The sequence below is a fragment of the Pongo abelii genome, chromosome 5 (assembly GCF_028885655.2).
Source record: "Pongo abelii isolate AG06213 chromosome 5, NHGRI_mPonAbe1-v2.0_pri, whole genome shotgun sequence".
Classification (NCBI taxonomy): domain Eukaryota; kingdom Metazoa; phylum Chordata; class Mammalia; order Primates; family Hominidae; genus Pongo; species Pongo abelii.
Window position 1 is genome coordinate 136,992,002 of NC_071990.2, and position 25,811 is coordinate 137,017,812.

The window sequence follows — 25,811 nt, forward strand, 5'->3', positions numbered from 1 at the left end:
CGGTGCTACAAGATGAATCTAAAATCAAAATGAAGAAATGTGCCAGAAATGAATAAACTCAACAATACATACTGGAGTTTGAGCTTTGAAACTCCCCATATTTTAAAAGTAGTTAAAAAATATCCAATGTATATAAAAAGGTGATTTAAAAAATGCTGAAAGAACTAGTATCCCAATACATATCTAAGATTTTACCATCTCTAAGACTCTTTTGCTCACCTAAAATATATTTCCAAATTCTATCTGTTCTTTGAGGGTAAATTATGGTGCCATAGCCTCCAAAAAAACTTCACTAATCAAATCTAATTATTTTCACATGTTCTGTTTTACAAGCATATTTAATTTAAAACAGTAAAAATAAATAAATAAGGAAAAAAACCCAGAAAATACACATACACACAAAACCCAAAGCTAGCAGAAGACAAGAAATAACCAAGATCAGAGCAGAAATAAAGGATATAGAGACACAAAAAACCCTTCAAAAAATCAATGAGGCTGGGTATGGTGGCTCATGCCTGTAATCCCAACAGTTTGGGAGGCCGAGGTGGGCAGATCACATGAGGTCAGGAGTTCGAGATCAGCCTGGCCAACATGGTGAAACCCTATCTCTATCAAAAATACAAAAATTAGCCAGGTGTGATGGTGCACACCTGTAATCTCAGCTACTTGGGAGGCTGAGGCACAAGAATCACTTAAGAGAAGAATCAAATAGACACAATAAAAAATGATAAAGGGGATATCCCCATTGACCCCACAGAAATGCAGACAACCATCAGAGAATACTATAAACACCTCTATGCAAATAAACTAGAAAATCTAGAAAAGATGGATAAATTGATGGACACATACACCCTCCCAAGACTGAACCAGGAAGAAGTTGAATCCCTGAAGAGATTAACAACAAGTTCTGAAATTGAGGCAGTAATAAACAGCCTAGAAACAAACAAGCAAAAAAAGCCCAGGACCAGATGGATTTACAGCTGAACTCTACCAGAGGTACACAACAGAACTGGAACCATTTCTACTGAAACTATTTCAAATAATTGAAAAGGAGGGACTACTTCCTAACTCATTTTATGAGGCCAGCATCATCCTGGTACCAAAACCTGGCAGAGACGCAACAAAGAAAGAAAAAGTTAAGGCCAATATCCCTGACGAACACTGATGCAAAAATCCTCAATAAAATACTTGCAACCAAATCCAGCAGCACATCAAAAAGCTTATCCACCACCATCAAGCCGGCTTCATCCACGGGATGGAAGGCTGGTTCAACTAACGCAAATCAATAAACATAATTCATCACATGAACAGAACTAAAGACAAAAACCATATGATTATCTGAATAGACACAGGAAAGGCCCTCGATAAAATTCAACACTGCTTCATGTTAAAAACTCTCAATAAACAAGGTACTTATGGAACATACCTCAAAATAAGAGCCATTTATGACAAATCCACAGCCATATTGCCCAAAGTAATTTATAAATTCTATGCTATTCTTATTAAACTACCATTGACATTCTTCACAGAATTAGAAAAAAACTACTTTAAAATTCATATGGAACCAAAAAAGAGCCTGTATAGCCAAGACAATCCTAAACAAAAAGAACAAAGCTGGAGGCATCACACTACCTGACTTCGAACTATACTGGAGTAACCAAAACAGCATGGTACAGGAACAAAAACAGACATACAGACCAATGGAACAGAAATAAGATCTCAGAAATAAGACTACACATCAACCATCTTATATTTGACAAACCTGACAAAAACAACCAATAGGGAAAGGACTCCCTACTTAATAAATGGTGCTGGGAAAACTGGCTAGCCATATGCAGAAAACTGAAACTGGACCCCTTCCTTATACCTTATACAAAAATTAACTCAAGATAACTTAAACACTTAAATGTAAAACCCAAAACTATGAAAACCCTAGAAGAAAATCTAGGCAATACCATTCAGGACATAGGCACAGGCAAAGATTCCATAACAAAAATGTCAATAGCAACTGCAATAAAAACAAAAATTCACAAATGGGATCTAACTAAAATACAGAGCTTCTGCACAGCAAAAGAAACTATCATCAGAATGAACAGACAACCTACAGAATGGGAGAAAATTTTTGTAATCTATCCATTTGACAAAGGTCTAATATCCAGAATCTATAAGGAAGTTAAACAAATTTTTGTAAGAAAAAACTAAACAACCTCACAAAAAAGTGGGCAAAGGATATGAACACACACTTCTTAAAAGAAGACATTTATGGGGCCAACAAACATGATAAAAAGGTCAACATCACTGATGGTTAGAGAATGCAAATCAAAACCACAATGAGATACCATCTCACACCAGTCAGAATGGCAATTATTAAAAAGTCAAGAAACAACAGATGCTGGTGAAGCTATAGAGAAACAGGAACGCTTTTACACTGTTGGTGGGAATGTAAATTAGTTCAACCATTGTGGAAGACACTGTGGCGATTCCACAAAGACCTAGAACCAGAATTGCTATTTGACCAAGCAATCCCATTACTGGGTATATACCCAAATGAATATATATCATTCTATTATAAAGATACATGCATGCGTATGTTCACTGCAGCACTACTCACAATAGCAAAGACATGGAATCAACCCAAATGCCCATCGATGATAGACTGGATAAAGAAAATGTGGTCCATATACACCAATGAATACCAGGCAGCCATAAAAAGGAACGAGATCATGTCCTTTGCAGGGACATGGATAAAACGCAGGAACAGAAAATCAAACACTGCATGTTATTACTTATACGTGGGAGCTGAACACTGAGAACACATGGACACAGGGAGAGGAACGACAAACACTGGGGCCTGTCAGGGAGTTTGGGGGAGGGAGAGCATCAGGATAAATAGCTAATGCATGTGTGGCTTAATACCTAGGTGATGGGTGGATAGGTTTGTTACCTATGTAACAAACTTCCAAGTCCCACACATGTATCCCGGAACATAAAATAACATTTTAAAAAATTGCTATTTGTTTCAGAATCTTCTTTTTGTTTTTTATGACTTTTATTCATACCTCAATAACCTTGAATTTCCATTATGTTAAAATGGGGCATACGCAAATTTTTGTTTCTACTTTTTCAGTGAGTACCAATAATGTAGCACCAATATATACAAATTGTGAGGATACTCCTGAAGGAAATAATTAGAAAAAGAGCTAATCAAGAATTAGAAAGAGAAGAAAGATTTGTGGTCTCAAGGAAAAAATTTTAAAATTGAAACTCCAGGCAAGCTAATCAGAAAAGGCTGTTTTTTGTTTATTTACCACTGATCTGTCAGCCTTTGCACTAATAACATTAATTTTATGACTTTATTATTAATTTATCTTTTTCTTTAGTTCTGTTTTTTAAATATAGCAGTGAATGAAGTTTCCAGAGTATCTTCAGTAGCATCTCTACCTTTCATAGCATTATACTGACATTTTCATTACTTTTTAAATAGCCTGATTTTGTGGTTTTGATTTCCTTTTTCCCTCTAACGGCTTTATGGGATAAATTCCCAAGTAGTTTGTAAATTATAAACTTTTGTTAACTTCTAGTTGTACTGTACTATTGTTTTTTTAAAAAAAGTCTCCTTTGTGGAATTCAACAGTTTCATGGATCAAATTATGTTTGAATTTTGAAACGTCCCAAATACATTTGTTCATTCATGTTCCTATTATATCTTTGCCAATTTTTTTACCTCTTTAAATGATTCAGGTTTTTTTGCATTGGTTTGTCTGCTATTAAAATCAGCTTTATTAAGATATAGCTTACATCGATAAAATTTGCCAATTTTAATTGTATAATTAAATGAATTTTGGCAAATGTATACAGTCATGTGACCACCACCATAATCATGACATTGAACATTTCCATCATTCTACATGTCCTGTTACAGAGTCAACACCTTCCCTCCATGCTCTGTCCCTACTCAACCACTGATCTGGTATCACAATAGCTTTGCCTTGTCTAGACTTTCACATAAATGAAATTATACCATCTATAGCCTTTTGTGTCTAGTTTCCTTCATTCAGCACAAAGCTTTTAGGATTCATCCATGTTGCTGTATTTATAGCAGTTAATTCCTTTTTTGTGGAGTAGTATTCAATTGTACAGTTATATGCCACATTTTGTTTCTCCATACACCAATTAATAGATGTGAATTACTTCCAGTTTTGTGCTGGTATTAGATATGTTTTCATTTCTGTTGGGTAAATACCCAGAAGTGGAACTGCTGTGCTACATGGTAAGCAGATATTTAACTTATTAAACAATTGCCAAACAGCTTCTCAAACTGGCTGTACTATTTTGCATTTTTATCAGCAATTTCTAAGAGTTCCAGTTACTTACCATCCTTGTCTGCACTTAATACTGTCAATTTTTGTTTTGTAGCTGTTGTATTAGGTGTGCAACGGTACCTCAGTATTGTTTTAAACTGCATTTTCCTAATTACTATGACAGCAAGACTCTTTACATGTGCCTATTTGCTATCTATAGCTGTCCTTTCGTTAAGTGTCCAAATCTTTTGCTCTTTTTAATTAGGCTGTTTGTTTTCATATCAGTGAGCTGTAAGAGCTCTTAAAATATTCTAGATACAACATTTTATCAGATAGTGCTTTAAAAATATTTTATCCAAACCTATAGCTATAAAACATTTTCATTTTTGTAGCAATGCTTTCAATTTTCAAAGTCCAATTTAGCCCTTTTTTCTTTTATGGTTCATGTTTTTGTATCCTGAGAAATCTTTGCTTAACCCAAGGTTACAATTATCCTATGTTTCTCTTATAAGTTCTACAGTTTTAGCTCTTAAATATGTCTTTGATCCACTTCTAGTTAATTTTTAAACATGACATGATCCCAAGTTTATTATATATGAATATGTGATTGTTCCAGGACCATTTATTGAAAAGATTATCCTTTCCTTTAGTGAATTACCTTGGCAACTTTGTTAAGAGTCAATTGAACATATATATTTGAATCTATTTCTATACCCTATTCTGCTCTACTGATTTATATGCCTATCTTTATGACAATTCCAGATTGTATTCATCACTATTGCTTTATAATGAGTTTTGAATCAGAAAGTGTAATTCCAACTTTGTTCTTCTTTTTCAAAATTGTTGTGGCTATTCTAGGTCTGTTGTTTACAGTTCCCAATAAATTTCGGATTTTTTGACTACTTCTTCTATTAATTTCTGAGACAGGATACTGACATATCTAACTGTAATTGCTGATTTGTCTATTTCTCATTTAGATTTTAAAGAAAAAAAGTCTCCTGGCATTGATTAGGATTGAATTAAGTCAACAGATCATTTGTCAGAGAACGGACATTTGACTATGTTGATTCTTCTGATCCATGAACACGAATATCTATTTACTTAGGTCTTTATATTCAGCACTTTGAGGGGTTCAGTGCACATTTTTGATAAATTTATCCCTGAATGCTACACATTTTTTCTATTATAAATTATTTTAAAATTTAATTTTAAATTTCCCTGAATGCTACACATTTTTTCTATTATAAATTATTTTAAAATTTAATTTCAAGTGATTCATTACTGGTATAGAAATACAATTGGTTTTTACACATTGACCATATATTCTGCTAAGCTCCCTAATACAGATGGTCCCTGAATCACAATGGTTCTACTTATGACGGTTCGACATATGATTTTTTTTACTTTATGATGGTGCATAAACACGCATTCAGTAGAAACCATAGTTCCAAGTATCTATACAATTATTCTGTTATTCACTTTCAGTACAGTATCTAATAAATTATGTGAGATATTCAACACTTTATTACAAAATAGGCTTGGTATTAATTTTGCACAACTGCAGGCTAATGTAAATGTTCTGAGCACACTTAAGATAGGCTAGGCCAAGCTCTGATGTTTGGTTGCTTAGGCGTATTAAATATATTTTCAACTTACGATACTTTCAGTTTACAAACGACATAATCCCATCATAAGAACCACCTGTAACTTCTACTAGCACTTTTTTGTAGATTTTTTTGGGATATTAACATAGACGATTATGTTATTTGTGAATACACAGTTTACTTCTTCCTTTACAATCTGTATGCCTTTAAAAATTGCATTACCGCATTCGTCAGGGTCTCCAATACAATTGTGAATACACACAGTGACTGACACATGCTCAGCTTAGAGCAAAAGCATTCAGTTTTGTGCCATTAAGCATGATGCTAGCTGCAGATTTTTTAGATGCCCTTTATTAGGTTGAGAAAGTTACTGTCTATTCTTTTTTTTTTTTTTTAGACTAGTCAAATGCTGTACTGAGAGTATGAGTAGAACAAGGAGTTCAATCTGTAACTGACTGTGAAAAATCCATTGAGATAACTCATTACCTTAGACAAGTCTCATCTATTGCTGGTTTAAGAATGAGTAATAGGGGGGAGGGGGGAGGGATAGCATTAGGAGATATACCTAATGCCAAATGGCGAGTTAATGGGTGCAGCACACCAGCATGGCACATGTATACATATGTAACTAACCTGCACATTGTGCACATGTACCCTAAAACTTAAAGTATAATAATAAAAAAAAAATAATGAGTAATAAATGTTGTCAAGTCTTTTTTCTCCATTTATTGAGATGATCTCATGGTTTTCTAATTCAATCTTTGGATATTGTGAATTACATTGGAGGCTTTTTCTAACGCTGAACTGACAGTATATTCCTGACATAAACTCCACCTAGACATGGGGTATTATCCTTTTTATAAGATTGATTTTCTAATATTTTGTTGAAGATGTTTGCCATCTATATTTAAAAGGGATTTTGGTATGTATTTTTCTTGCAATCTTTGTCTGGTTTGGCAGCTGTGTAATTATTGCCCACAAAAAGGGCACAAAATTAAGTGTCCCTTGTCCACAAAAACAAGTGGACAAGGATCCCCTCTTATTTTACAGTCTGGAAGAGTCTGTATAGAATTGGCATTATTTTTTCATCAAATGTTTGAGAAAAGTTACTAATGAAGCCACCTGGGAGTAGTTTCCTTTGACAAAAGATTTTTAACTACAGATTCCGTTTTTTAAAAAGATATATAATGTTCAAGTTATCTATTTCTTTTTGAGTGAGCTTCAGTAGTTTGTGTCCTTCACGTTATTTACACATTTCATCTAAACTGCTAAATTTATTGTCATAAAGTTACTCATAATACTCTTATTATCCTTTTAAGGTCTGTAGCATCTAAAGTGAATACCCTCTTACAATCCTGATATTGGCAATTTGCGTCTTCTTTCCTTGTTTCCCAATCAGCCTGGTTACAGGTAGTACAGAAAACAGTTAACTCATGACCCTGGGTTGCTAAAAAGCTGCAAATCCCAAGAAGGGCATATTTTTAGGACCAGTCCTTGAAATGTTGTGCTTGATAAGAGTGTTTCTAAATGCCTGAAGCCTTGGGCCACACTGTAACAGTTTCACCAGAAAGCTTATATTAGCAATGTGATTTATGGTGAACATGTGTTTTTGCTTTGGGGGTTTGGAGTCTGAGCAGCTGAGGTCAGTGACACAGGCACTGAATGCTCTGCCTCTACACAAAACCATGAATATCAAGGCTTGGGTTGAGCTTCCCTGGGGTGCAACACTTTGCACATTTTGTCACATGTTGTTGGAGGAATTAAGTGAGTCCCTTGCAACTCTACTAGGGGGGTGCACCTGAAAGCTTGCACCTGGTTTCTCCTGGGCTGTGTCCCATGCACCTTTTCCCTTTGCTGATTTTAATCTGTATCCTTTTGCAGTAATAAATGGTGTGGGTATAACAGCTTTTGAGTCCTGTGAGTCTCTCTAGTGAATTATCAAGCCTGGGGGTGGCCATGGAATCCCCCAACACATATGATAACCAATTTTATTACTCTTTTAAAAAGTTGCATTTGGATTTACTGAGGTTTTCTATTTCACTGATTTATACTCTTCTTACTTCTATCCTGTGTTTATTTTGTCTAATTTGTTCTTCATACTTTTTTAAGGTGAAAGCTTCAATGATGGATCTCAGACCATTCCTCATTTTTAATGTAATGCTACAAGTTTCCTTCTAAGTAATGCTTCAGCAGCATTCCATAAATTTTGATATGCTGTAATTTCATTTTTAGTTAGTTCAAAATATGTTCTAATTCTTTTGTGTTTTCTTCTTCAATATATTGATATGGGGTCTTATTGAACTTCCAAATATTCGGTGACACTGCAGATAACTTTTGGTTAACTATTTCTAATTTGATTCTGTTGTGGCCTAAGAAAACATTTTGTATTATTTTAAAATTTTCTTTTACATTTAAAATTTTTATTTAATTTTTATATATAAAATAAAGCTATGTAGACTTGTTTTACGGGCCAGAATGATGTCTGTCTCGGTGAATATTCCATATGCACTAGAAAACAATGAGTATTCTGTTTGTTGGGCACAATGTTCCCATAAAACTCAACTCAAATTTGTCAGTTACTGAAATCTACATTCTTATTGATTTTTTGACTACTTGTTATATCAGTTTCTGAGAGAGGATACTAACATATCTATCTGTAATTGCTGATTTATCTATTTCTCATTTCATTTCTATTGGTTTTTGCTTTGCATATTTTGAAGCTTTGTTATGAGTTTCATACACAGTCAGTTATATCCTTGATACTGACACCTTTATCATTAAAAAGATTCCTTTTCACCTTTGGCAATATTCTTTATTCTAAAATATACTTTCTCTGATATCAATGTAACAACTCCAGTTTTCTTTTTACTAGTGTTAGCATGGTATATGTTTCCATTCTTTAAATATTAACCTACCTGTGCCCTTATATTGAAAGTTTCTTATAGTCAACATATAGTTGGGTCTTATTTGCCAATCTGACACTTTCTACTTTTTATTTGGACCATCCACATTTAAATTATTCTTGATATTGCTGAGTTTAAATATACTATTCTATTATTTCCTTTCTGTTTGTCCTATTTGTTCTTTGTCTCTTTGTCCTCTTTTTTTTTTTTTCTTTTTTTTTTTGAGACAGAGTCTCGCTCTGTCACCCAGGCTGGAGTGCAGTGGTGTGATCTCGGCTCACTGCAAGCTCCACCTCCCGGGTTCATGCCATTCTCCTGCCTCAGCCTCCCGAGTAGCTGGGACTATAGGCGCTCAACACCATGCCCAGCTAATTTTTTGTATTTTTAGTAGAGACGGGGTTTCATCGTGTTAGCCAGGATGGTCTCTATCTCCTGACCTCGTGATCCACTTGCCTTGGCCTCCCAAAGTGCTGGGATTACAGGCGTGAGCCACCATGCCCGGCCCTCTTTGCCCTCTTTTCCAGCTATCTTTCTCAACAGATTTGTGATTCCATTGTATCATTATTGGCTTTTTAGCTATCCTTTTAAAACAAATTTATGAAGACTCTAGGTTTTATAATACACATATTTAGCTTCTCATTGTCGATATGGTTTGGCTCTGTGTCTCCACCCAAATCTCATGTTGAATTGTAATTTCCACGTGTTGAAGGAGGGGCCTGGTGGGAGGTGATTGAATCATGGGGACGGATATCCCCTTGCTGTTCTCATGATGGAGTTCTTGCAAGATCTGATTGTTTGAAAGTGTGTAGCATGTCCTCCTTCGCACTCTCTCTCTCTCTCCTGCTCTGGCCATGTGAAGTCCATGCCCGCTTCCCCTTCACCTTCCACCATGAATATAAATTTCCTGAGGTCTCCCCAGCTATGCCTCCTGTATAGCCTGTTGAACTGTGAGTAATTAAACCTCTTTTCTCATAAATTACCCAGTCTCCGCTCCGTTGACCAGGCTGGAATGCAGTGGTGTGATCTTGGCTCACTGCAGTCTCCGCCTCCCAGGTTCAAGTTGTTCTCCTGACTCAGCCTCCTGAGTAGCTGGGACTACAGGCATGTGCCACCACACTGGCTAATTTTTTTTTATTTTTAGTACAGAGAGGGTTTCCACCATGTTGGCCAGACTAGTCTCAAACACCTGACCTCAGCTGATCTGCCTACCTTGGCCTCCCAAAGTGCTGGGATCACAGGCATGAGCCACAGTGCCCAGCCTCAGGTAGTTCTTTAGAGCAGTGTGAGAACAGACTAATATGAAAATTGGTACCAGAGAAGTGGGGCATTGCTATAAAGATACCTGAAAATGTGGAAGTGACTTTGGAACTGGGTAACAGGCAAAAGTTGGAACAGTTTGAAGGGCTCAGAAGACAGGAAGGTTTGGAACTTCATAGAGACTTGTTGAATGGTTATGACCAAAATGCAGATACTGATATGAACAGAGATGGCCAGGCTGACGAGGTCTCAGATGGAGATGAAGAACTTATCAGGAACTGGAGTAAAGGCCACTCTTGCTATGCTTTAGCACAGACTGGCGGCATTGTGCCCCTGCTCTAGAGATATGCGGAGCACTGAACTTGAGAGAGATGATTTAGGGTATCTGGTGAAAGCAATGTCTAAGCAGCAAAGTGTTCAGATGTGGCCTAGTTGCTGCTAAAAAACTATGCTCATTTGTATAAAGAAAGAAATGACTTGAAGCAGGAATTTATACTTAAAAGGGAAGCAGAGTACGAAAGTTTGGAAAACTTGCAGCCTGATCAAGAGGTTAAAAAGAAAAACCAGTTTTCTGAGGAGGAATTCCAGGCTGCAGAAATGTGCATAAATAAAGAAAAGCCAAATGTTAATAGCACAGACAACGGAGAAAATGTCTCCAGGTCATTTCAGAGACCTCCACAGCAGCCCTTCCTATCACAGGCCTGGAAGCCTAGGAGGAAAAAATGGTTTCATGGGCCAGGCCCAGGGCCTTGCTGCTCTGTGTAGCCTTGAGACATGGGGCCCTGTGTCCCAGCTGCTCTGGCTCCAGCTGTGGCTAAAAGGGGCCAAGATACAGCTCAGGCTATTAATGCAGAGGGTGAAAACCCCAAGTCTTGGCAGCTTCCATGTGGTATTGAGCCTGTGGGTGTGCAGAAGGCAAGAGTTGAGGTTTAGAAACCTCTGCCTAGATTACAGAGGATGTATAGAAATGCTTGCATGTCCAGGTAGAAGTCCACTGCAGGGGTGGAACCCTCATGGAGAACCTCTACTAGGGCAGTGCAGAAGGGAAATGTGGGGTTACAGCCCCCACACAGTCTCCACTGGGGCACTGCCTAGTAGATCTGTGAGAAGAGGGCCACTGTCCTCCAGACCTCAGAATTATAGATCTAGATAGTTTGCACCATGCACCCAGAAAAGCCACAGGCACTCAATGCCAGCCAGTGAAAGCAGCTGCAGGGGCTGTACCCTGCAGAGCCACAGGGTAGAGCTGCCCAAGGCCTTGGGAGCCTACCCCTTGTGTCAAGTGTCGTCTAGATGTGAGACATGGAGTCAAAGGAGATTATTTTGGAGCTTTAAAATTTAATGACTGCCCTGCTGGGTTCTGGACTTGCATGGGGCCTATAGCCCCTTTGTTTTGGCCAATCTCTCACTTTTGGAATGGGAGCATTTACCCAATCCCTGTCCCCACATCGTATCTTGGAAGTAACTTTTTTTTTATTTTACAGGCTCATAGATGGAAGAGACTTGCCTTGTGTCAGATGAGATTTTGGACTGTGGAATTTTGGGTTAATGTTGAAATAAGTTAAGACTTGGGGAACTGTTGAGGAAGCACGATTGTGTTTCGAAATGTGAGAAGGACATGATATTTGGGAGGGGCCAGGGGTGGAATGATATGGTTTGGCTCTGTGTATCCATCCAAATCTCATGATGAATTACCACATGTTGAAAGAGGCACCAGGTGGGAGGTGACTGAATCATGGGTGTCAACTTCCCTCTTGCTGTTCTCATGAGTTCTCCTGAGATCCTGTTGTTTGAAAGTGTGTAGCACTTCTCCCTTCGCTCACTCTCTCTCCAGCTCTGGCCATGTGAAGACTGTGCCTGCTTCCCATTCCACCATGACTGTAGTGTCTGGAAGCCTCCCCAGCCATGCCCCTCCAATACAGCATGCTGAACTGTGAGGTGACTAAATCTCTTTTCTTCATAAATTACCCAGTCTCAGTTAGCTCTTTATAGCAGTGAGAGCAGACTAATACAATTTTCTACCATTAAATAATGCCACTTCACATACATTTTAAGAAATTTAGCCAGGTGTGGTGGCTCACGCCTGTAATTGCAGCACTTTGGGAACACAAGGCAGGAGGATCACATGGACCCAGAAGTTCAAGACCAGCCTGGGCAATACAGTGAGACCCTGTCTCTACAGAAAAAAACAAAAATTAGCCAGATGTGGTGGTGTGCACCTGTAGTCCAAGCTACTGAGGGTGTGGAGGTGGGAGAATTGCTTAAGCCCAGAAGGTCAAGGCTGCAGTGAGCTGTACTCTCACCACTGCACTCCAGCCTGGGTGACAGAGCAAGACCCTGTCTTAAAAAAAAAAAATGAAGAAAGAAACTCACAAAAGTATACTTCTATTTATTTCCTCCCATACTTTGTGCTATGTTGGTCTTGTGGTCTGAACATTTGTCCTCTCAAAAACTCATGTTAAAATTTAGTCCTTAATTTGGCAGTATTGAAAGCTGGGGCCTTTTAGTGGTGATTGAGTCATGAGGACTTTGCCCTTGAGTGGACTAATCCATCAATGGATTAACCAATTTATGGATTAATGGGCTAATGGATTAGGGCAGCGGTCCTCATGCCCCAGGCCTCAGACCAGTACTGATCCATGGCCTTTTACAAATCAGGCCGCACAGCAGGAAGTGAGTGGTGGGTGAGAGCTTTATTGGCTGAGCTCCACCTCCTGTCAGATCAGCAGCAGCATTAGATTCTCATAGAAGCAACAACCCTATTATAAACGACGCATGCAAGAGACCTAGGTTGCACATTCCTTATGAGAATCTAACTAATACCTGATGATCTGAGATGGAACACTTTCATCCTGAAACCATCCCCCCCGGCCCACTCCATGGAAAAATTGTCTTCCACAAAACTGGCCCCTGGTGCCAAAAAGGTTGGGGACTGCTGGATTAGAGGATCATCATAACGGTGGGGCTGGAGGCTTTATAAGAAGCAGACTTGAGCTAACACATTCAGCCCCCTTGGCATATGATGCTCTGCACTGCCTTGGGACTGTAGAGTCCTCACCAGCAAAAAGGCTCTCATCAGATGTGAATCCTTGACCTTGGACTTCTCAGCCTTAAAACCTGTAAGAAATAAATTCCTTTTCTTTATAAATTACGTTTCTGGTATTCTGTTATAAGCAACAGAAAACTAAGACAGTTGTTAAATCACTTACTTCTACAAATAAAGGTTGAATATCCCTTATACAAAATGCTTGAGACAAAAAGCATTTCAGATTTCTTTGGATTTTGTATATCTGCATTATATTTACTGGTTCAACATCCCTAATTTAAAATTCAAAATCCAAAATGCTCAAATGAGCATTTCCTTTGAGCATATTCATGCTCAAAATGTTTCGGATTCTTGACCATTTCGGATTTCAGATTAGGGACACTCAATGTTTATTATAAATCCTACAAAAAAACAACTAATTATTCTTGCTTTTAAAAAATATCTTTTAAAGAGTTTTTTTAGTAAGAGAAAAATCCTTCTATATCATGCTTACTATTTGTTGTGCTCTTCTTTTTTGTAAATCAAATTTTCCACTTGGTATTGTTGTCTTTTTTTTTTTTTAACACTTTTTTGTACTATAGGTTTACTGACAAATTCTTTCAGCTTTTGTACACCTCAAAAAGTTTTTATTTCACCTTCATTTTTGCAAGGAGACATATCTTGCAAAAATGAAGGTGAAATAACTTTTTGAGGACTGAAAATTTTAGGTTGACAATTTTTTTTTCATTCAGTATTTTAAAATATTGTTCCATTGTCTTTTAGCTAGAATAGTTTCTGATGAGAAGTCTGCTGTCATTATTCTCCTATATAAAATGTCTTTATTTTCTCTGGCTACTTTTAAGATTTCCAATTTATCCTTCATTTTCAGAAACTGTAGTATGATTTTTTCATATTTCTTCTGTTTATGACCTGTTGAGCTTCTCTGATCTGTGGGTGTATTGTTTCCACACAGTCTACAAAGTTTTTAGTCATTATTTCTTCCAATGTATTCTGTCCCCACTCCTCAGGTTTCAAGTACACATAAGTTAAAATGCCTAATATTGTCCTATAGGTCATTGGTGTTCTCTTCTTCCTTCTCTCCAACTCTTATTCCAAAGGCCTTTTTTAGTGGTATGCTGTTAAACTCTCCAGTAAGGATAAGGCAGTATAAACAAAAAGCCTAGTCTAGTGTTTACCAACTTCCATGATGTAAGTATTCACATAAATAGCCAATTTCGAGTTACTAATGGTTTAATAACCAGTTTATAAAATTCCCTAATATTTAACAACCAGCTCTCATAAACCTGGACAGGCCATGCCAGCCCACCACTGTTTTTTTTTTGTGTTTGATTTGAGTAATTTATATTGTTATTTCTTGACATTTACTGATCATTTTAATGCATTGTCCAGTATGCTAACTACATAGTCAATTTAAAATTTTGAATACTGTTATTTTTTTAATCTGTAGAAGCATAATTTTGTCTTTGAAAATATGTTCTATTTCTTTCTTTTACATCTTTTTTATGTTTTCCTATTCCTCTCCTAGAGTCTGTTTCTATTGATTGACTTACCTTTTGGTAATGGGTCGGGTTATCTTTCTTTTTTTAAATGCCTGGTAGATTTGATTGAATATCTGACATTATCAATTTTATATTGTTGGTGCTGGATTTTGTTGGGAATCCTTTAAATACTGCTGGGCTTTGCTCTGGGATACAGTTAAATTACTTCAAGCAGTATAATCCATTTAAGACTTTTTTTTTTTGTTTTTTTGAGACAGAGTCTCACTCTGTCACCTGAGCTGGAGTGCAGTGGTGAGATCTCAGCTCACTGCAACCTCCACCTCCCAGCTTCAAGTGATTCTTCTGCCTTGGCCTCCCAAGTAGCTGGGACTACAGGTGCCTGCCACCACACCTGGCTAATTTTTTTTTTTTGTATTTTTAGTAGAGACAGAGTTTCACTATGTTGGCCAGGCTGGTCTTGAACTCCTGACCTTGTGATTCGCCCACCTTGGCCTCCCAAAGTGCTGGGATTACAGGCGTGAGCCACCACACCCAGGCCATTTAAGACTTTTTTAAATTTAGTTACCCCCTGAAAACACTGGGGTTCTAAATTTGTTTTTGACACAGCCAAGGTAATTACAGATTTATAAGCTAAATCCCAGCCAGCACTTATATAGGTGAATGAACACATGAAAGATTAATACCTAGGAAACCATGAAGATTTTCTACCCTTTTAAAATCAATTCACTGCACAAAACAAAAAGTTTTAGAGAATGTAATTCATAAGATGAAGAAGCTATCACCTCTACAAAAGAACTATTATAAAAATAAAGTGAGAGAGGATAAAATCAAGATAATATGGTATACACAATAAAAGTGAGGAAATTTTGGCTTAACTATCCACTTTTAAAAGAATGTATATGCAACTTCCTAAATAATTATAGCTACAATTTGAGTGCTTACTCTTAACAATTTATATTTGTTCCAGTTACTATTGCTGAGTATCAAACCACTCCAGACTTAGCAGTGTAAAATAATAAGCAGTTTATTATGCTCTGAGCCCAGTATATTCTCTTTATTTATCAAGCCCCTCTTATCTAATTCCTGATGCTTTGATCCCACAATCCATCACTTCAATCATCACCCGCCATTTTCATGTACTTCCTGTCCACACACTTGTCTGGTAAAACTGCAGGCACTATTCAAATTTAGTGAACTTTATTTCCATAATTATAACCAGGCTATTGAATACTGCTGGAAAAACCTGAACCACTTCAAAGACAGTGTATTAGTCCATTTTCACACCGCTGATAAAGACATAACTGAGACCAGGCAATTTACAAATGAAAGAGGTTTAATGGACTTAAAGTTCCACATGGCTGTGGCCTCACAATCATGGTGGAAGGCAAGGTGGAGCAAGTTACATCTTACATGGATGGTGGCAGACAAAGAGAGAGCTTGTGCAGGGAAACTCCCATTTTTAAAACCATCAGATCTCGTGAGACTTATTCACTATGATGAGAACAGCATGGGAAAGACCTGCTCCCATGATTCAATTACCTCCCACTGAGTTCCTCCCACGACGCATGGGAATTGTCAGAGTTACAATTCAAGATGAGATTTGGGTGGGGACACAGCCAAACCGTGTCACATGTTGTACTGTTACCTTTCTACTAGCATTCTACCAAAAAGCCTTGCTTGCTACCTTACTACTAATAAACTTTTAAATACCTTTTTGATAAGCAAAAATATGTTGGTATTCCAATCTGAATCTCTTTTAAAATATTACTACATTTTATTAGTCAATGTTATTTTCTCTTGTATCTGGTTTTATTTTTTCATTCCTTTTGCTCACTTAGCTATTATCTTAATATTTATGACATCAATTTATGCAACTTCTTTACAAGTTAACAAAAGGGATGAAACTTACTCATAATTTTGTTCCAAGGATTATAGGATAATTATAAAATACTCAGAAGGTCCTTCTTATTCCACATTGTATAGTTGCTCAGTAAGTATTAGCAATTATTATCATTAGCTATATGTAAGAGTATTAATGCTATGACTATAAAAACATTACATATTTTTCTCAGTGAGTTGGTTTTTGACCAAAAAAAAAAATCTTATACATTAGATTTATTCATTCATTCAACAAATACTTATTGAGTCTTCCTGTGTGCAGGCAGAAAATGCTGTCTTTATTTGGGAGGTCTTTCATCCCTTTTAAGAAGAGAATATCTTTCCACACTGGAATGTTAAACCAGCCAGCCATTTTTAATTTCTTATGGAAATATCTGCCTATTAGATTTTTACATTTAAGTTTTTTAGTTATCTGAAATGTAATTTTTAGTTTGTGAGATAAAATTCCTTCCCTCAAAAGCTAAAGCAATCTAACAATACTATTTATTAATTATATTTACAATTTCTTTTTTTTTTTTTTTTTTGAGACAGTTTCGCTCTTGTAGCCCAGGCTGGAGTGAGGTGGCATGATCTAGGCTCACTGAAACCTCCACCTCCCGGGTTCAAGCAATTCTCGTGAATCAGCCACCCAAGTAGCTGGGATTACAGGTACACAACATCATGCCTGGCTAATTTTTTGTATTTTTAGTAGAGACTGGGTTTCAACATGTTGGCCAGGCTGGTCTTGAACTGCTGGCCTCAAGTGATCTGCCTGCCTTGGCCTCCCAAAATGCTAGGACTACAAGTGTGAGCCACTGTGCCTGGCCTTTTGTTTTAAATATTTAAATATTTCAGTTAATCTTCCTTTTGTATTTTTCTGCATTAACTTTAGCCTAATTTTGCAACTAAAGAAATCATCCACTGGAAACTATTACAATTGGATTAAACCCAAAAATTAATCTGGAAACAACTGGTATATATAAAGTGCAACCTATGTGTAATATCTGCTAATAAATTTTTTCTATTTGAATCTGTACTTTTGGAAAATTTACTTTTAAGATCTTTCAGGACTTTTGTAGTTTCTATGTAGGTGATATCTGTCTGTTAATTTTTGTATTTTTCTCCAATATTTTCTTATTGTTTCTAGCTATAATCTTTAATTTTGTATACTTATTTTGTTCACACAGGTTGATTCACATAGGTTTTCTAATATTAGCATTCAAACCATCAATAATGATCATTTGTTCTCCTAAGTGTCACATTATTTGCCCACACTGTACACTATACACTGGCATAACAGGCAGCCTGTTATAGCTCACACCTGTAGTCCTAGCATTTTGGGAGGCCAAGGCAGGCACATCCCTATAGAATCAGTAGGACCTGGATTCACTATTATTAGTTATATGATCCTGGGTACGTTTCTTAACCTCTGTGCCTCAGTTCTTCAGTTTATACTGACTTTATAGGATGCATGTGAGAATTAGATGAGTTAATACATGTAAAGCACTTATTATGGTGCCTGCTATGCAACAAATATGGACAAATACCTATTGAAAAAAAGCTATCATATCTTTATGTTTCATGCCTTAACATATTTACTTCAAGATTATTAAACAGTTATGATGAAAAGACATCTTCCCTTGCAGGTCCTGATTTTAAAGGAAGAACCTGTAGGCTAGGTGTCTCCCTTTCCAAAGGGACCCATGGAAAACTATCGAAATCATATATAATATACCATGTATATGTGTGGATTTGAATTTTCCTAGAACCCCACAGCATGCTCTAGGTTTGTTGCTCACATGTATGGTTTTCACACACATGAACACCAAAATGTTCTAAAAAATCCATTACTATCCTATTTCCAATTAAAATATGATAGCTTTTTTCCTTGTTATTTTTATATTATATGGTTTTATTCAATTTATTTGCACTAACATCTTAATATTGACTGATATCCAATTATTAAGCTATTCTTGAGTTCTTGAGGGGAACTATCTGGCTGAGATAGATTATTCTTTTAACATGATTAATTTCAATGTGTTCATCTATTTATATAGGGTTTTTTGTTCTCTTAACACACATTCATAAATGAGACAGCTATAAGTTTCTTTTCAGGAAGAAAAACATAGACAACTGTCTATATTTTTTGCACACTTTTACTTTTAAACTTTATGTCATTTTGTTTAATGTGTGAATTTTGCAAGTAAAATACCTGATATTTTATTTTATTTATTATTAGTATTATTTTTGAGATAGGGTCTCGCTCTATCACTCTGGTTGGAATGTAGTGGCATGATTATGGCTCACTGCAGCCTCAACTTCCCAGGCTCAAGCAATCCTCCCACCTCAGCCTCCCGAGTAGCTAGGACTACAGGCGCATGCCACCATGCCCAGGTAAGTTTTTATTTTTTGAGAGACGGGATCTTATTATGTTGCCCAGGCTAGTCTTGAACTCCTGCACTCAAGCAATTCTCCCGCCTTGGATTTCCAGAGTGTTGGGATTATAGGCATGAGCTACCATGCCTGGTCCTGATATTTTAAAAATCTATTTTTGAATCCACTTTTTAAAATAGGAAGCTTAAACTATTTACATTTATTGTCATGACTGAGTTTGCTCTTACTTAAATTTCTTATTTCATTACATTCTTTTAAAAAAATCTCAATTTTTTTAACTCTGACAACTTGGAAAGTGTAATAATCTATTTTATATGTATCACTTGTTTTATTTATTTCAAACTCTAGGATGAAATAATAACTTTTAACTATATGCTAGGGATAAGAATAATGGTTACATGACTTTTTCTTCCTAAGCTAGGGTGCTTTGCTCAATCTTTGAAAACAATTTGGTTCTGTTCTCTCACATTATCATATACACTATCTAATGTAAAATCTTCAGGAATTATTCTGGACATATATAATAATTAAGAAAGTTCTATATATTTAACTGATTTCAAAGTTCATCCAATGGTATTTTTGGTTCATAAATTTCCCATTAAAAATTTTTTTAATTGATATATAATAGTTGTACATATTTTGGGGATACATGTGATATTCTGACACTGTATACAGTGTATAATAATTAAAGCAGAGCATCTGAGACACCCATTACTCCAAGCATTTATCTTTTATGTTGGGAACATAAATCTTCTCTTCTGGCTATTTTGAAATATACAATAAATTATTAACTGTAATTTCCCTACTGTAATACTGACTACTAGAACTTATTCCTTCTAACTATATTTTTGTACTCCTTAACCAACTTCTCTTCATCTCTTTCTCTAAGATCTTAAGATGTTCTATTCTTAAATTCTTAACTTTGATTCATATCTATAAATGGTACTACATCTTTAATAAATCTTAAATCTTTTTTTTTTTTCTTCCAGGGAGGGAACACTTATATTTCTCTAATAATGCATGTATGTTTACAATTACCATCACAAATGACTGACAACTTAGGTGACTAGATTCCTCGGGCTACAATTTTTCTCTTAGTGCTCTAAATATTTCTCCATTGTCTTTTGGATTTAGTGTTTTTACAGAGAAGTCTCAAATGTACTATATATTTTTCTGTTTAGGTGTTTGTAATATTTATTTGACTCTTAAGATAAAAACAAAAGAATTTTCTAGATATAGTTCTCATCTCATAAATTTTGCCTGGAATGCAGGATGACTCATCTCTTCAGAAATCTCAGGAAGGTTTCTTCATCATGCTCATTATTGTTTCTGCTCCACTAGTACTGTCTGGGAATACTTATTTGTGGGTCAAATATCTTTCTATGTCCTCATCATTTATTTTTTTCATTTTAGTTTTGGTCATTTCCTCCCGCCTTGAATTTGTCTCCCACTTCACTGATTAGATTTTTCTGTAGTGTCAATTCCATCATTTTAGGCCTGAGATATAGTTTTAAGGAAGCAACTGAAGAAAGAACATGCACTTTAAAATTCCAGAGACTGTGGTCTTAAATCCCAGTTATCCTATTTTAGATTAAATGACCTAAGGAAATCACTTAACATGTCTGTTTATAAAATTTCTCATGTGCAAAGAAAGAGTCCCAATATCTATCTTGCATGATTAACGTGAAATTTAGAAATAATATTTGTAAAACTCTTATTATTGTGCCTTATATATAACTAGAACATAAGATGAACCTGCCATTATTATGAATCCCTATTTTGACTTTTTTCCTCGCTTAATTTTATTTCAGACTGCTCCATTTCTCATCTCAGCCTGTTCTGTACATAGGATTCCCTGTTCTTCTTTCAAGAAGAAGTCCTATCTTTTCAAATTTCATTAAAATAGGTAATACTGAGTTGTGGTTAAGGTAGTGGATTCTGCACTCCCACTCTCAGTGTTTGAATCCTGGTTCTACCATTTACTATGTAACTTTCAGCAAGTTACTTAACTTCTGATGTAGTTTTCTCCTGTACAGAAATAAAACCCTGTAATTTCGTCATTTGTATTAAAAGACTAAATATATATAAAGTGTTTAGAAGAGTGCCTAAAGATAGAAAGCATTCAGGCATCTAGCAAATGAAAGCAGCTATTTCTCTTTTACTTCCTAAAGTTAATCATGTCAAAAATATTTTGTTCTCCTTTAAGTCCTCTAGAAATATTCCCGTTCTTTTGAGCTGCGAAATCTCTTCCCAAATATTTGTTCCTAGTGTACTTATTTCTGAAAGAAAAGAAGCCTATTCAGTCCTGGTGTTTGCAAAAAGAGGCTGGATAAATTATGCTTAGTCACCTCACACCTATGTGCCCCTCAACATTTAAACTGGACCTTAGGTAAATGGACATAGCCTCTGCCTATTCTGATTATCCATTTAATTTAAACCTTGGTCTAAATTGCATTTTGTTCATGGCTCACAACTCCCAGTTCTCTAATACTGAGAGACAGTATGAGGTTCTTCTCTGAGCATAAAACATCTCTGCAGACAACTGTTTCCAGGGTTCTTTTTGCTTTTGCCCAACATAAACCACTCCATCTGAGGGGAGTGCATATACCAATAAGCAATGTTTTATCCTCCACGTCACTATTCCCTACCATATTGTGCACTAGTACCACCAGAAAAAGCACATGCTTATTTCAGAGCAGCAATCACTATGGGAGTGCTAATCTGTCCCATTCTGTCAGTAGTTCGAAATTTTTGTGCAGTCGTACACCAGTGTATATACTATGAACCCTCACATGTGTGCAGCTGGATTCTGGTCAATGTTACTACTTATTTTTGCCTCACTTCAGAATTTATATCGTTACATTGACAGCTACCAAACAGAATACTAAAATGAACAGGTCTGAAGAAAAAATGGGGTAAATCTTACTACAAGCAAAATGTAGGATTATAACTCATTGTAACACTCCTGCCAAAAAAAAAAAAAAAACTATGTACCATTTACACAAGAGCCTATTTTTTTTTTTCTGTGAGGACAGAAGAGATAATGGTCAAAGTAGTAAACAGCGCAACTGAAGTAGTGAGATAGGTATAAAGATGGCATAGTGCATTAACTGTGGATGCCAATACAGACTCTTTATGATTCCAAGGGGATCAGGTTGTAGTTAGTTGCTGATTTGTTTAGTCTTTGAGCACTGTATTTTTAATTCCTTCAAGTGTGTTGCCAAAAATTCTATCATTTGAAGGTGTGCCTCAAACATAAAAGGATAATTATTACCATAGGGCCACTGATTTCTCCTGGTTCTGTTGGGTAGAATCACACAGAAATAGTTTAAATAAGCACAAGCTATTCAATATCTGAAGTTAAGATACTACTTCCTAAGTTCTTCACAATTCTGGGTTAAAAATATTTTCTTCAAAAATGTTATCATGGCTAGTTTTGAGTTTCCCCACTATCTCTGGTCATTTTCCCCACTGTGTGTGTGTTCTTCCTGTAGGACAGCACTCAAGAATGAACTCAATATTCCCACAGTGATGTTGATTCTAATGTAAACTTTGTTTTTACCATGTGTTATTGACCATGACATAGTGTTACTGTTTTTAATTTTCAAAATTCCTTAGAATTTTAACATAAAATGCAGCCATATCTGCATTTTATGCGCATATGTAAATCCCCTTATCCAATGATCATTTACTTACTGAGATGTTTTCTTCAGACTTGACAAGTTTTTTCTTCAGTTTTTTCTTTTCACGCATTAGATCACTGTGGGTCTTAAGCAATTCTTCAAAGCGAACTTTGGTTTTTACTTTTGCTTCACTCTCAGCTACAAAAGATACAGCCATGTGACTTTGTAAACGACTCTATCATAACACACAATCTACACTACTAGGATGTTAAGAAATAAGTTCTTGTAAATATCAGCATGAGTTCTCTTGCTACATTAGAAAAACTCACCTATATTTCCTTCTTAAAATATTTTTTATTTTGACTTTAGTGACACAACATTCACCTGTATCCCTCTGACCTTTTTGGCCACTCACTCTAAAAGTCTCCTTTGCTAAGTTAACTTTTTATTTCTGATAAACAGTAGCATCTACCACTGTTAGTTACGTGTTATGTGGCTTTAGACAAGTTACTTAACATCTCTAAACTTCATTTTCCTTATCTGTAAAATCACAATTATCTTATGCCAAAGATCATTTTGCATGAAAAATGGCTAAGGTCTGCCTAGCCTGTAATCAGTATTCCACAAATATTAACAGGTTTTTCCTTTAAAACACGAAGAAGATAATGCTTAAGCCCCTGAAAATTTCCCATTTCATTTAGGATAAAATAAGTCTTTATATGCCCTACAGGGTTCCATACCTCCTGATCTATCTCCAGGGCTTCAAATCAAGACAAATATCCCTTTAGATGCCTATGTTCTAGCTATAATACCCTTCCTTTAGCTCCTCCGTCACAGCAAGTTCCTTCCCACAGAAAGGTGTTTCTGAGGCAAGCTTCCTCTAATTCCTCACCTGGCTGGTGTTAACCTGTCTGTTGCTGCCTGTAAGTAAAACATCTCCTGACAAACTCATCTAAATTTTCCCTTTTCTCACACAGCAGGCTGTTCTCTTCCTTCACAGCACTCAACCCAAATGGAAATTGTATAATTATTTTTATATCTATATAAAGAAATATATTTTCTGTTTCCCCCATAACTACATCCCCAGCTACTATTATGAGGTCTGACATAGTGTACACAGTCATTACGTTTTAAATTAATAAATGCTGAATGAATGGGTGCTCTAGAGCAAGTGTCGGCAAACTATGGCCTGCAGGCTAGTCACTTGTTTTTGTAAAGATTTATTGAAATCAGACATGCCCATTTGATTAAGAATTGTTATAACTGCTTTCATGCTTTAAAAGAGACAGAGACACAGAGCTGAGCAGTTATAGCAGAGATTAAGCCTAAAATATTTACTAGCTGGCCCTTTTAGAAAAGATTGCCAATGCTTGTGGTGAAATAAAGCTTTCAATTTTGATGATAAAGAATAAAAACTAACCCTATGTTGTAATCATTATTTACCTTGTCCATCTGAGTCCCAAACTACCATCCATTAAATATATACTAACCTTAATCACAACATTAAATAGAAAACTGAATACAAAACCAATAAGTATCTCTAAATGTAGTATATTTGGTCAATGACATCTACTGTATTCATTAATCTGTTCGAGAATCACTTAAAATAAACCAAACTTAAAAGTAAATGTATAAAATATAAATTTTATACATAAATTTCATAGAAGTCTTACCAGTAGGCATCTCTCAGCTTTATGCAGAGGACTGAGAATGTAAAGCATTGACTCAATCAGGATCCTATCGAAACAAAGGAGATGTATTTGTAATATGGAACTTCCAAATAAAAATTATAAAACATTCTTCACACAAGATCATGCCATTGTATGTCCACTACTTCATTAAGTTTATACCAATAAAGCTATGTTCCCTTAACCCAATCTTATGCAAATTACTTGGGTACATGTGAATCAGTTTAGGGCCTTGAAATCAAGGGAAACAAACTAGATCATATCTGAATAAAGTATTTATATATTTGAAACAAAAAAAAACATTTTGAAGGCAGTGTACATCTAATGTGGTATGTTAATAAACTTTTTAAAGTGTTTTAATACATTAATGAACATTTCAACACACTTTTAAGAAACCAAACTCCAACTCAGGATTGACTTTCCTAACAGCATTCAATATTACATTAAAGCATGCTTGTGGGTAGCACACTCACAGTGAATTTAAATACCTCTGTGTCTGCCCCTGAAAATTCTGCTACAATAGAGAAGGATAGTACAAGTATTTGCACCATCTTTAATAAAACCTGGATGTGTATTACTGTGTGTCAGAACTACTCAAAACCATGGTTAAACTCAGTATGTATATTACTAAATTGCCCATTTTATTAAAAAATCGGGGTGTATGTCTAAAATGAACATATTAATTCTCACATTAGAACATTTAGAACGTAATATGCATGTTTTTGAGACTAAAACTGAAGAGTGTTAAAAAAAAAAGCTGGTTCAGGAATTATTGATTTGTTTGTTTCTGAGATGGAGTCTCCCTTTGTCTAGTGCAGTGGCGTGATCTCGGCTCACTGCAACCTCCGCCTCCCAGGTTCAAGCGATTCTCCTGCCTCAGCCTCCCGAGTAGCTGGGATTACAGGTGTGTGCCCCCACACTCAGCTAATTTTTGTATTTTTAGTAGAGACAGGGTTTCATCATGTTGGCCAGGCTGGTCTTGAACTCCTGACCTCATATGATCTGCCCGACTCAGCCTCCCAAAGTGTTGGGATTACAGGCGTGAGCCACCACACTGGGCCCAAGGCATTATTGGTTAATGCTCCAATTCCCTGGACATCCACATTCATGTTCCTCTTGCAGAAATGTCTAAGAAATTCTAAAAAGAAAGGAATGATTATGTAAACATACCTAACCATGTCAGTTAACTTAGGAAACAACTACGTGGCACCCAGTCAAAACAGACATCACTAAATCCATGGAGTAAAAACTCCTATACTTTAGTGATAGGAGCCTGTATTTACTCCTTCTAGCAGTTATAAATCTAATAAATCTAGTCTTCTACTTTATGGTCTATATTAAATTAGAAAAGAGAAGCTGCAAAGGCAAGTGCAATGACAGCATCAGTAATTGAAACCTGAGAGCACGGAAGTAGAAAAATCATAAAACAAATAAAAATTTAATATTTATACTACTTGACGGTCATCTAATAGGCAAGGAAAAAGCTGACCTATATTATGACTATGATTCATCAGAAAAAAAGCCTGCTGGGCGTGGTGGCTCATGTCTGTAATCCCAATACTTGGGAAGGATAAGGCGGGGCAGATCACTTGAGGTCAGGAATTTGAGTCCTGTCTGG

At 36.1% G+C, this 25,811-nt stretch overlaps 1 protein-coding gene across 14 annotated transcripts in view; it reads right to left on the bottom strand.

Annotated features, from left to right (window-relative positions):
- The window catches only part of AHI1 (Abelson helper integration site 1), a 209,111-nt gene that overhangs the window by 179,270 nt on the left and 4,030 nt on the right, over nt 1-25,811 (bottom strand). For all 14 annotated transcript variants that reach the window (XR_010140352.1, XR_010140353.1, XM_024248789.3 and 11 more), the window contains 2 exons: nt 24,179-24,242; nt 22,579-22,703 (listed from right to left, as the gene is read on the bottom strand). Coding sequence is in view for 12 of the 14 variants with exons in the window: in XM_024248789.3 (XP_024104557.1) it covers nt 22,579-22,703; nt 24,179-24,188 (135 nt within the window). In the remaining 2 variants the exon portion in view is untranslated. The remainder of the gene's footprint in view (nt 1-22,578; nt 22,704-24,178; nt 24,243-25,811) is intronic.